Below are 12,975 nucleotides of genomic sequence, written 5' to 3'. Positions count from 1 at the left end.
TCAACAAGAAGCTTTTTAGTAGTTACCGAACAAATCGCTTAAGATGGCAAACGTGCCCCAAACTTCGGTAATGGGATTTCTCCTTCAGCAACATTAGTCCTACTGGATTTCGCACCATCCGAATTCCTACGAACTCCAAAGACCTCGGAACATCAGCTTGCGAAGAAGCATCCCTTTCATTCTGTCGCATCCGCCGTTAGAGGTACATTTTTGGAATATTTGGTGACGAACCCGCTGATGAGTAAGGCGGTTGGAAATGGTTTAGGCACTTTTTTTAAACCCTTTTCCGGCCATTTAATTCCTGCTCATAACATGTAGAATTCAAATCAAATAATCGAAAGCCAAGCAAACTATGGTGTGGTACCATATTTTCGTCATTTAGTTTATCTCAAGCTGAACATGAACAGTTTCGTTATTAAGATTCATTTGTACGCTTTTGCAAACAAACGATTCTAGTTAAATTTTTCTCTTCTCTTTCTATTATCATGCAATATCAAAATTGTTCTCAAAAATGATCAAAATGAGTATTTGATTTTAAGCCCTGTACTGCCGCCAACCGCAAGTCAGACTTATCTGGATATGGCATCCATATACAAATAAGTCTGACTTGTGGTTAGCGGCAGTTCAACTGTATCCCCATTATAATACCCCATCACGAATTTAAAAAGATGTTAAACAAGTCAAAAACCAATATCATGGGTTCATTCACTAAGAAAGACGAATTTAACCTTAAGCTTCGATAAGAGCTATTCTAATGTGACTTTCTCGGTGAGAAATTCAACATCGAATTACAATGATTACTGTGATAATCACGAAAACGATTTACGCCCAACCCAAAAAGTTTAAAGGTCTTTTACCAGGGACACCACTAATTTAGGTTCCGCTTTAAAAACCCCAACGATATTAATTCTCCAAATCCGTTTATCTCGTTTTTCGCAAAGTATCACAGTCCGGTAGCCACCCCCGCTGGCACGCAACGGTTCGCCTTTCTACAATTTCTGTTGTCGCGGGTTCAACGGCGCCGTTTTCGCGAGAGTAGAAAAGTATTAAAACGAATTTTAATTGACTTTCACACTGCCGCATGCTTCGCCTAGAATTAGCCAAATTTGCATCTCACGAAGGAATTCTTTTGACAGCATCCGGGTGTAGATGCTCGACGGGTAATTAATTTTTGCTCCCCACTTGAATATAATCCGATTGAACAATTGGCTCAAATCTACCGTTAACGTTAAGCTTTATGTTGGCATTTCTGTCTCGTTTTGGTTTGTTTCCGTTTTTATCGTTAAATATTCTCTATCTTCTCCAAAACTAATATAAATATCTTACCAACCAACAACATGTGACGCAGTGAGCATGAATAACAGTAAAATATACAGTTCTAACCATCACTTTGCATTTCGAAAATGTCTCTGTTCAATAAAAAGAAAACTTATTACATGCCCGACTGATGTGTCTTACCAAGCATGACGACAGCACAAACACGATGGGTGGCGCCTTAGGCTCCGCTCGGATTCTGGGCCGCCTGGCGTCGCAGGTCCGACTTGATGATGGCCGTAACGGCCGAACCAAGAAACAGCATCACAGCCATCGTTACGTTCGCAATCACGTCACCGGTGCTGTTGAGAATCTCCGAGTAGATCATGGTGAAAGCGATGCCAAACACTTGCGCCGCAGCATTCAGCAGCCCGGTGGAAGTGCCCTCCGGTTCCGGATAGGTCAGCTCGGCGGCAAACTCAAAGCCTACCGGTAGATACCCGGTCATGAAGAATCTGTGTTAATGATAAAATTGGATATTTTTAAAATATCTGTCAGTAATGACTGACTAAAACCTTTGGACACAAGCGAGGTTTTCCTAAATGAAGGATGAATTCAACGAACGAAATTTTTGCAACCGTAATCCATAAAAAATCGGCTAGCTCATTATACTTCGTAAATTGATAATCCTATTATACTTCGATTTCAAAGAGAGTATTATAATCCTATTTTTTATAATCCATCCGATATGATAATCCTATCATGATCCGATATTTCAGTACCTCATGGTAGATAGGCCGTTCAAAGAATCATAATGAGTTATGTGAAAGAGGTCGATGGTCAAGGATTGAATCAGATTGATTGACTCGGGTCAAGGTTGCCAATTTCGATACCTACCCCAATAGTGACGACGTAACGTAAACCACTGCGATGTGTCCGACGGATAGGGTGAAAGTGTAAATCCACATTCCTATCATGGTGAAGATATACACAGCCAAAGTTGTCTCCCTGCGGAAGTAGAAAAAACAATAAAAATACATGAGAAACGACAACACCCTCAACGTTCTTATATATGTTTTCGAGGATCCTTACGAGATGGCAAACAATGATAACAGTGTATTTGATATCCCGATACAAGTGCGAGCGGAGAAAAATTAATAACAATGATATGAGCTGTGAGGCAATACAAACATTGCTTCTAAGAGTCACCCGATGGCTGCTATAAAAAAAAACAACGAGCGGAGCATAATATTGACTCTAGCGATTTGATCTGCACTTCAATCAAACCACCCACCAAGAAGAAAAACGGCTCATCGAAGCCAAGCGGAAACAAAAGGCAAAAGAAACGGGAAAATGGGCGGTAATCGCCTCCGGAACTTACTTGAATCGATGTGTCTTATCGAGCACGATACCGCAAGCGACGGATCCCAGCATCCCAGCGAAAACGATACAGACGCCGATGCGACCGGCGTCCACCTCGTGGCCCGGGTAGTGAGTAAGGACGATCTGTAGGGAGGAAGGTAAAACGTGGATAATGTAAGTGAGGGAGAATGATCCTAAAGTCTTAGGAACTTATAATTCGGTAAACTTATTTTTATATGCTTTAGAATTTGATGACTCTTTTCAACAATATAGCCTTCTGTGTATGACAAATTTTCAGCAGTTATTTGATCCTTGGTAAAACATATTCTCATCTCCTCTCTAAAAAATTGATTGATGAACGGTTTCTCAGTTTCAACGACTGCAGCAAAAGACGACGCGACGGCTCTCAACTTTGAAGATATTTATATTGCTTACAAGGTTTTTAGATATCATAAATCACCTTGAAAGCATACGAACAGATTTTTAGAATGAATTAGCAGCCGCACTGTCATTAGGGGCATTTCAAACCATCTCCCCATAATCACATATCTTAGTGCACATAATCCTTTCTCCGGAAGGCACTTCCCCGTCAATGGATGCAATTTGGAATTTATTGAAACGGGAAAAACGATACGGCAGTGGGACCTTGGTCCTGCAAGTGACGGTCCTTCATGGCGGCACCGTACGCCATTTCCGTGAACCAAAACGTGAGCTGCTATTCAAGTTTAACTACTTTGGAAGTGTCATAAAAGATACAGCGGAGATTTAAAGGTAATCGTAGAAATTTGATCATAAAGTACATTTGATTGTTTTTTTCTCAAGTGTTTGGAATTGGAATCACCATTTGAAGAAGCCTGGACAGATATTGGCTATTCCATTTGATAACGCCATGTGATGTTTTATCGTTTATTGAGTATCTAGAACATCTCCATATCTATAAATAGATAAATTTATATAAATTTATTTAAAATTTAACTTTAACTCTCTATCCATGGATTTCGTAATGTGATTACGTCTTTATGATTAATTCATCGACACTTATCTTCAACTGGTTATGATCCTAATACACTTTCACTGCGCTTCTTCCTTCTACAACGAGATGTCAAATACTACCTGATGCTCCAACAAAAAATATGTTGCTTCAATAGAGTATAGAATTCAAACCCAGTCAAAATCAAACACATATTCAAAACAATGAAAACAGTCAAGCCGGAAATCACACTCCACTTTCTGATAAAGTACGAGCCGATTCAAATAAAAATTTAATTGAGTTTCAATTTGAGCTATATATGATCCGGCCTTTTTAAAATATGAACTTTACCGCTAAACTTAATGTTGAATCGTTTTCAAGACAAAAAATTAAGTTTATTTTGAAATATTCCGGGATTCTGGGATTTCCCGAAATATATGAAAAAATTCATCTTGAATTACGGGATAGCAAAAATGGCCGGGAAATGGAAACTCTACCAGCGAAGTTGTCAATCTTGGGTTGCTAATGAATAACAATTTTAAGTGGACATGACAAATCAACGCGATAACGATGAAAACGTAAGCATTCTACTAACTTTCCTGATATGTATCCCCGTGTTATCTAAAGAAGTTCCTCTGACACGGGATGAGCCGGCTAAGGGCCAAAAGACAATAAAAATAAGTTTCTTTAAAAATGGTTCAAATGTAGAAACCCCCTTATTCGTTGCTATATGATTTATGGTCTGGGGATTCTCAGAGTTGTTTTAATATAAAATAATAAAAAATAATACCAAAAATAAATATGCAAAATACTTTAGACAGAACATGCTTAGGTATTTCAATTCCAAACAAATAATAATTTGAAATGTGTTTGGTATTGTAATCACAGAGTATGTTATGCCTGAGGCATTGTTCATATTAATGTTTGGAATTATTCGTTGGTATTTTTCCTCTTATGCAAAGCTAGTTCAAAACAGAGTATGGTAGGTATTTATTAATAATAGAATGAGGTATTATTGACTTAATTTCTCCTGCACGGGAACAAACACTTTTCATGTTCAAACAAGTGCTAAAGTTGCTACACTGTTAATATTAATAGACATTACTTATTTTTGTCATTAGATGAGTTTTCTGCTGTAAAATGTACAATCCTCATATATTGTGGAAACTTTTCCTAATCGGACTAATGAGTAATAACCGACAGACTGACGTGAAATTAATAACAACAAACTAACTGATACTGAATAACCATTTATTGCCCAACCCCGCCCTAAAAGATGATCTAAAACTTGTTAGTGACACTCTTATAGGCGGAAATGCCACACGCTCCATGTACACCGTAAATTTTGGTGCGACATTAAGGACAACACACTTGTCATAGGATAATCCCTTCGACTTATGTACAACCAAATCTAGTAATTCGCTGCAACCAAATCTGTCTGAATTGTGTTACTCGGAATGCAAGTACATACTTGTTTTTATTTTTCCCTTGAGTTCCAGTAGATATGCTATCAGATATGCTTGCGATTTCGTTGAATCAGCAATCACGGGCGATGTGAAATGTGACATTACATTCGATTTTGCTCCGGATAACACGTTATATACGACCATCATATGTATATGTAACATCAGGAACGGCGTCTAATCTATATACAATATATTCAGTTTTAAGTAAAACTTGCATTTGCGATGACTATCAACAAGTCACAAGGACAGTCGCTGGAAATTTGTGGCATAAATCTGGAAATGCATTGTTTTTCACACGGCCAGTTATACGTTTCGTATCCACGAGTTTGAAATACATCTTCTCTGTACATTTACGCACCGGAAGAGAAATTGAAAAATGTCGAGTCACGTACGAGACACTGAAGACGGCCTTACTGTTGAGGTCGAAATACGTATCTGTCAAGATACAATTAAGTGGTGAAATTCAATGGGATTGTACAAACTCGTCTTATGACAAGTTAAAAATGGAGTTTATCAAGCTTCGTTACATTTAAGAAAAATGTAGAAAAATCAAAAATAAATAATTTTCACATAACACAAGTAATTCAAATTTATTTTATTTTACATAAGCAAACTTCAAGACATCCCCAATTTTTCGCAATCATCAGTCAATAAAACATCTTCAATTTGGTCCGGCAAGACATCATGAAGAAACCAAACTATTTTTATGCGTTGGAACAGCAAAAAAAAATTCAGTATTCGAACATAATACACTAATTTAGATGGACAATTGTCTGTGATCAATAAATAATAAATAAATAAGCTAAAAAATGGAACTGACATAAAGCCAGCAGTTAAGTTATATGTTGGTTTTGATCAAGACTTATAAAAGCTGCCAAGCTTCGTAGAGTCCTGTATAAAACCCACATATAACCTTTACTCCTGAAGAAGACCTGCATAGGAATACGAAGCTTGAAACTACTACTATGGATAGAAACTAAATTTTCAGCACAAATTGTTTGACCCACGGAAATTTTTTCATTTCGCTTAAAAAACATTAGCAGTTTTTTCTATGTCGTGAATTATGTAGGAGAACTGTTCTGATCTCCATCTCACTCACTGAAAATACATTCATCGGGAAGCAAAGAAATACGGTACCAATTTCTTCGCTTCTTTGTGTCAACATGCGAACTCCTGCTGAAAAAAATCACAAATCAATTACCTTTCCATGGCTCTGCTTTTAATGGGATGAACATTGGAGACATGAGATGAAATCCAGGAGCAGTTCCCTTATATATTTAAGTCGTTGAAAAAACTGTTCAAACAGCATTTGCCCATGAGGGGTATGGAAATATGTATTTAATCCATACATGCTTTGCCAATTTAACACGAGTAAAATACTTTTATGGTGCAAAATATACCATTTAACAATTGCCACTATATGCTTTTTAATTGAAATACTTACTTTTAAAAGTACTTGCATTCGACACCGAGAGCAGAAAAAGTTTGTTTATGATCCCTCCTCCTTCCTCGTTTGTCGGGTGAAGATCACTGCGTCCAGATTTTAGGACTATTGTGATATACCCTTTTACTGTGAAATACGCTTTTACTGTGAAATACGACTGAACTCAAGACCATCTATTATTGATGAATAGAGATCCTGAGTTACAGTATGTGACTCCCCCATTCTGGCGAGACTAGCTTTATGAAGCCAACCACGTCCTTGGGGGATAAGATCCATATGTCAGCAGGCCCTTGCTGAGAACTTTGAACCTACGTTGGGTGAGTGCACTGCAATAGCAGAGGATGTGTTCTGATGTTTCTCTCTCCTCGTCACAGAAGCGGCAATTTGAGGTTTGGATTGCTCCGATCTTTGTAGATGGTATCTGCAGGGGCAGTGTCCAGTTATTAGACCGGTGTAGATGTTGAGATCCCTTTTGTTGAGACCTAATAGTTGTTGGGTTTTCTTGGGGTTAATCGTTACGAGCCTTTTGGATTGGCTCGTATGGGGAAGTGCATTCCAGTTTGATGTGATTTGACTGACCATATATTTGTTCAGTTCCATTTTTACAGAGCAATCTGAGATCCCGCAGAAGGGCTCAGGGCCAATGAACCTTTCATTAGATCCATTCCTGGCTAGCTCATCAGCAATCTCGTTTCCCTCTAGACCCGTATGTCCTGGGATCCAATATAGGTAGACTCGATTGCGTATGGATAAGTTTTTCAAAGCCAGAATGCATTCCCACACTAGCTTTGAGTTACAAGTGTTATTAAGTTATTAAGCGACTTAAGTGCCGCTTGGCTGTCAGAGAAAATACATATTTTTGCAAATCTATACTTTCTCCTCAGGCATAATAACACGCATTCTAATATTGCATATATTTCCGCCTGAAATACTGTGGGCCACTGTCCTAAGTGGACAGAAATTTTTGTTGTAGGGCCATAGATTCTGGATCCTGTCAGATTATTCATTTTCGAACCATCTGTGAAGAAATTTATAGAGCCTGTTGGAACGCTGGGTCCACCTCCTTCCCACTCCTGGCGGGAAGGAATGAACACATCGTAAGGTAAGTCATAATTGACTACCGTTTCCATCCAGTCACTACAAATTCCTATTGCGGGATTTATGGCAAATTCATTTAATATGCTGAGGTGACCCGTAAGGTCTCCCGACAGCAGTGTTTTTGTTCTCTTTAACCTTAGAGCACTTTTTTCCGCTTCCAGCTTTATGAATTGATCTAACTGGGGCAGGTGAAGCATTGCGTCTAGGGCCAAAGTGGGTGTACTACGAACTGCACCAGTGATGGCTATGCAAGCGGTGCGTTGGATTTTGTTGAGCTTAGCCCTTGCAGCAGCCTCATTAGTTTTAGGCCACCAGACAAGGGAAGCGTAAGTTGTCCTGGGACGGACAATGGTTTTATATATCCACATGATCATACTTGGTTTTAGGCCCCATCTTTTACCAAGGGTTTTTGAACAAACCCAAAGTGTATTGAGACCTTTCTGCACAACTGATTGGAGATGAGAGTTCCAATTAAGCTTTGCGTCGAGTATGACACCTAGATATTTTACTTCACTTGAATAAACTAATTGTGTTTGATTCAAGAAAAGGGGTTTCAGTTGTACCTTTCTCCGTTTGGTGAAAGGGATAATGGAAGTTTTTGTAGGATTTATGCCTAGTTGATACTTTTGACACCTTGAAAAAGTGTGATTTAGGGCAGATTGCATTCTTTCCACGATAACACTTTCGAATTTGCCTCGTACAATAATGACAACGTCATCAGCATATCCAACCACTTCGAAGCCTCTTCTCTCTAAGCTGTCTAGAAGCTCATCCACCACCAGTGACCACAACAAAGGAAAAAGCACTCCGCCTTGCGGACACCCCCTTGTTGCTTTAACAGTGATGTATGAACCGCTAAGCTCAGAGGAGATTTTCCGATTAGCTAGCATAGCATGTACCCAGGTAACAATGCATGGGTCGAATTTTCTCCTCAACATTGCTGACCCTATAGACGAATAAGAAGCGTTATCGAATGCGCCCTCAATATCAAGAAATGCTACAAGAGCAATTTCTTTTGCATTAAGTGTTTTTCGATTTTTTGAACTACCGTATGTAGTGCCGAGATCGTAGATTTTCCACTTTGATAAGCGAATTGGTTTTTTGACAAAGGCATTGCTTTCATAAATTTGTGATTTATGTACTCGCATAGTACCTTTTCCATAATTTTGAGCATTACAGAGGATAAACTTATCGGCCTGAATGCTTTGGGGTTGGTTTTATCTCTCTTGCCTGCCTTCGGAATGAAGACAGCCCGGATTTGACGCCAATCGTTAGGTATGTGCCCCAAAATCAGACTCGCCTTAAAAATCTCAACCAAGGGTGGAACGAGGGTTTTCTCCTCTTTTGGATCAACGCTGGAAATATTCCATCCATGCCAGGAGACTTAAATGGCTCGAAAGATCTCACAGCCCTCTCAACCCCTGGCCCGAGTGAAAGCTTCCTTTGCAACCTTTATTGCGTCTTTTTTAGACCCAGAAACCCATGATTGGATCTCTTGTGGATCTGAGACAGCAATTCCAGTGCCTTGGTCGCCGATGCTCGACTCAGGGATTGAATCAGGGAAGTGGATCTTTAACAATTCGCTCAGTGTATCGCTAGGCTCTACAGTGAGCGAACCATCCGTTTATGATTGTTTTATATCTGTATTCATTGTCATGTTGTCATTATAAATAAAACTACCTAGCTTTAGGTTTGACCAATATAAAACTTGCAAGCCGTAACATGGTCTTGAGAAAGGCCAAGATAAAACCTCTAGTTGTTTGAAATGCCAAGATAGGGCCAGTTCAGAAGTAATGCCCAAGTAACAATTGAGGTTGTATCAGAGTTTTATAGCGTTCTTCAAAACCTAATCTCAAAACCTTCCATGCAGTCCTCGCAGTTTCCACAACCTCCTGTAGATTTCTATATAACCATGTTACAGCCAGTTGGCCCAGTTTTATTGCAATCATTAAAACCTAATATGCGTTCCAGTTCAGAACCAACGGTTTTATAATACACTTCAAGTCTCACATAAAACATGCAACATAAAACCTCCTCTAGACTTTGTGGTATTGAGAACCACTATATAACCATGATACAACCACTTCATGACTATGATACAACAACAAATAAGCCGATAATGAAACAGTTGTCAACTCTCAGGTTGATTATTTGTTTATTGTTTGTACTCGAAAAAAATATGTTTTTCTTCCTGCAATACATGGATTACATGTCAACAACAAAAATAAAAGAAAACAGAAATTTGCATAATATTTCGATTATGAATGTCGCCGATATGAAAAAAATAATGAATTTCATAATCGAAATATTATGCAAATTTCTGTTTCACCGTTTAAACGGAAAAATTGGTCATCCTAATAAGTTTTAGGAACAATGCTTTGATTATTGGATCAAACAAAGCGGTTATTCAATGAAATTATTTCTAAAGTAATTAACTAAGGCAATCAGTTAAACTTAAAAAATTCTAAATAATAACAAATTAACAAAGCGCATTGTTAAAATACTAATTATTTATCATGGTTTCACCATGAAAAATCCCTGGCATGCCTTCAAACATGCATAGAACACTCAAAGCCAGATATTAACTTTTATTGAACTGGCTGATAATAATTCTTTTATTTTTTTGTTGACATGTAATCCATGTGTTGCAGGAAGAAAAACATATGTTTTTCGAGTACAAACAATAAACAAATAATCAACCTGAGAGTTGACAACTGTTCCATTATCGGCTTATTGGTTGTTGTATCATAGTCATGAAGTGGTTGTATCATGGTTATATAGTGGTTCTCAATACCACCAAGTCTAGAGGAGGTTTTATGTTGCATGTTTTATGTGAGACTTGAAGTGTATTATAAAACCGTTGGTTCTGAACTAGAACGCATATTAGGTTTTAATGATTGCAACTGGGCCAACTGGCTGTAACATGGTTATATAGAAATCTACAGGAGGTTGTGGAAACTGCGAGGACTGCATGGAAGGTTTTGAGATTAGGTTTTGAAGAACGCTATAAAACTCTGATACAACCTCAATTGTTACTTGGGAGAGTATAATATTACAGCCGAACAGATTTTGACAGTTTGCTTCTACAGAGCAAAAACAAACAATAATTGATTGAATCGAATTAATGCTTAACGACTGTGGATACTTAACGGAAACGTGTAGTTTTCGGCTGTTGCAGTCTTGTAACGCAGCAAAAACAAGTTTACTTCTGCATCCGACGGTTTCGGTTTACCGAAACCGTCGGATGCAGAAGTAAACTTGTTTTTGCTGCGTTACAAGACTGCAACAGCCGAAAACTACACGTTTCCATTGATTGAATCAGTAGCTCTGTGGGCATAACAACTCAGCAGGCTATAACAGATGTAGATTCTGAGAATACTGAGAGCAGTGTTGTAAAATGTCATTTGCATTCGTTTGTATAATTTTCCCAGAACTTTTTTCAGAAGGTAGCTATCAATTCATGTTGTATGACGAACTTATAGCGCTTAAATGGACCTACAACTTTGTCTAACAAGACTTTGCTGTAAATATGTAATCTGGGGCGTGGGAGGCAGAATGTCATTCAAATGACATTATGTCAAATGACACGTGACATTTTGGAGAGTTTTCATTCTCCAGCCTCTTAGAACAATGTACCCTTGGACAAAAATATAGCCCTACTCAAGCGTTATGAGTACATTCAAAATTATGGAATAAATTTGGCTTCTGAAGAAAGTTATGAACAAATTAGTCAAATGACATGCAGATGACATTTTACAAGCCTGACTGAGAGTCATCTCATGTACAAAAACGACTTTAGCCTTCGTGAATGCTTTTTTCAAGGTTTTATGAACAAAAAGAAGTGTGTAGTAAAGAGATCATATTATTGTAAATAAATATAAATTAAACTATTCTAAAAGTGTCATTACTTAGCCATAAAATACGAATTACCGAAACGTTACCCACGCGCTTTGAACGCTCTAAACATTATCAAATCATTTTCGCACGCATACACCACCCCCTTTCCCCTTGTTTTAGAGTTAGCAGCAAGGTTGCCATTATGCCAGATATATCTGGCACTGCCAGACTTTTTGGCAGTAAAAAGAGAAAAAGAAAAACCACCCGAAATGACTTGCCAGACTTTCAAATTTCAGACAGATTTTTTTAAATATGACCTGCATGAACATGTTCAAACATTTCTAATGAGTCATTCAGTTATTATTTTCATATTTTTTTATGTCTTTATTAGCGAGACTTTCAGCCCAAGGTAACAACTTTCATATTCATTCAATAACTGAAATGCGGTCAGAACTTCATCTCGCATCCAAAAACTCATTTTTGAATCATTTTCAATCTTTTATAAATAAAGTGAATGTATGGTTTCCGTCGATGTTGTTCCGGATTGCAGTTTGGCCATACTGGTTTCCAGAAATCTGTTTTGAAGGAATCTTTCAAAGCTAATTTTTGGCGTAATTTCTTGCGTTTCGAGTTCTGGAAATTCTTACAGCGTTCTGTAACAATGATCCCAATAAATGTAATCATTGGCTAATTCCATGACTTATCACATTTCCTGGTTATTCGTCAATTCAGCGTCCTTCTGGAGGACCCGACCTTATTGGCCTCCGGAGGTCCTATACGGAAGATTCGGTAAAACTCATCCTTCTCTAAATAGTGAATGATTGGCGTGGTCCGTTCTAAAGAATCTGAGTGGCCACCGAAATTCCCCCGGAAAATCCGGAACCTCCATAAAAGTGGTCAATTCACGATACTCAGAGCGCAATTTTGTTCAAATCTTTTCATTATCGTACTCTGAGTAACAAATGCTTGTCTTAACCCCTTCTCATGGACTTGTTACTCTCCGGAAGATAAAAATTCTCTGCTATTATGGACATTTCATACAAATTATTATGGCACTTTTAACAAATATTCAATTATTTACTATGCCTATCAAAATTTCTTTTGGAATACCTATGGGCTTACGGGTACCACAGACCACTTTTAATCTGATTGCTTTTTTATTTGAGCTCCGTTTGTTTGTTAATCGATCAATTTAAAAATGGTTTAAACTTAGTGTTACTTAGAAATTCAAAATGAAATTCTGAATGAAGTCAAGTTTCACCAATAGGGTGAAACTGAATAGAATTAACTGAACATATATTTATTTCATCGCGAGACAAAGAAATACGGCACCAATTTCGTCGCAATCACAAAAATAAAAAACAAATTAAATACCTTTCAATTGCTTTGTAATTGATGGGATGAACATCGGAGCCATGAGATGAAGTTCAGGAGCCGTTCCCCTATAATTATTTATATTCTTTTTATAGTTTTCAGATATTTCAGAGCTAATCTAAATTGTTAAATTGTTGAATTGCTTAAAATGATATGATAAGAATCTATTT

The 12,975-nt window shown here is 37.8% G+C and overlaps 1 protein-coding gene across 3 annotated transcripts in view; it reads right to left on the bottom strand.

Annotated features, from left to right (window-relative positions):
• Nucleotides 1–1,371: 1,371 nt before the first annotated feature.
• The window catches only part of LOC134217460 (heme transporter FLVCR2), a 176,718-nt gene continuing 165,114 nt past the window's right edge, over nt 1,372–12,975 (bottom strand). For all 3 annotated transcript variants that reach the window (XM_062696228.1, XM_062696226.1, XM_062696229.1), the window contains exons 8-10: nt 2,636–2,760; nt 2,152–2,262; nt 1,372–1,769 (exon numbers count right to left, since the gene is read on the bottom strand). In XM_062696228.1, the coding sequence (XP_062552212.1) occupies nt 1,496–1,769; nt 2,152–2,262; nt 2,636–2,760 (510 nt within the window). In that variant the 3' untranslated portion in view covers nt 1,372–1,495. The remainder of the gene's footprint in view (nt 1,770–2,151; nt 2,263–2,635; nt 2,761–12,975) is intronic.

Source organism: Armigeres subalbatus, chromosome 2 (assembly GCF_024139115.2).
Source record: "Armigeres subalbatus isolate Guangzhou_Male chromosome 2, GZ_Asu_2, whole genome shotgun sequence".
NCBI lineage: Eukaryota > Metazoa > Arthropoda > Insecta > Diptera > Culicidae > Armigeres > Armigeres subalbatus.
The sequence above is the reverse complement of the archived record's forward strand: the minus strand, read 5'-3'. Positions and strand labels throughout refer to the sequence as shown.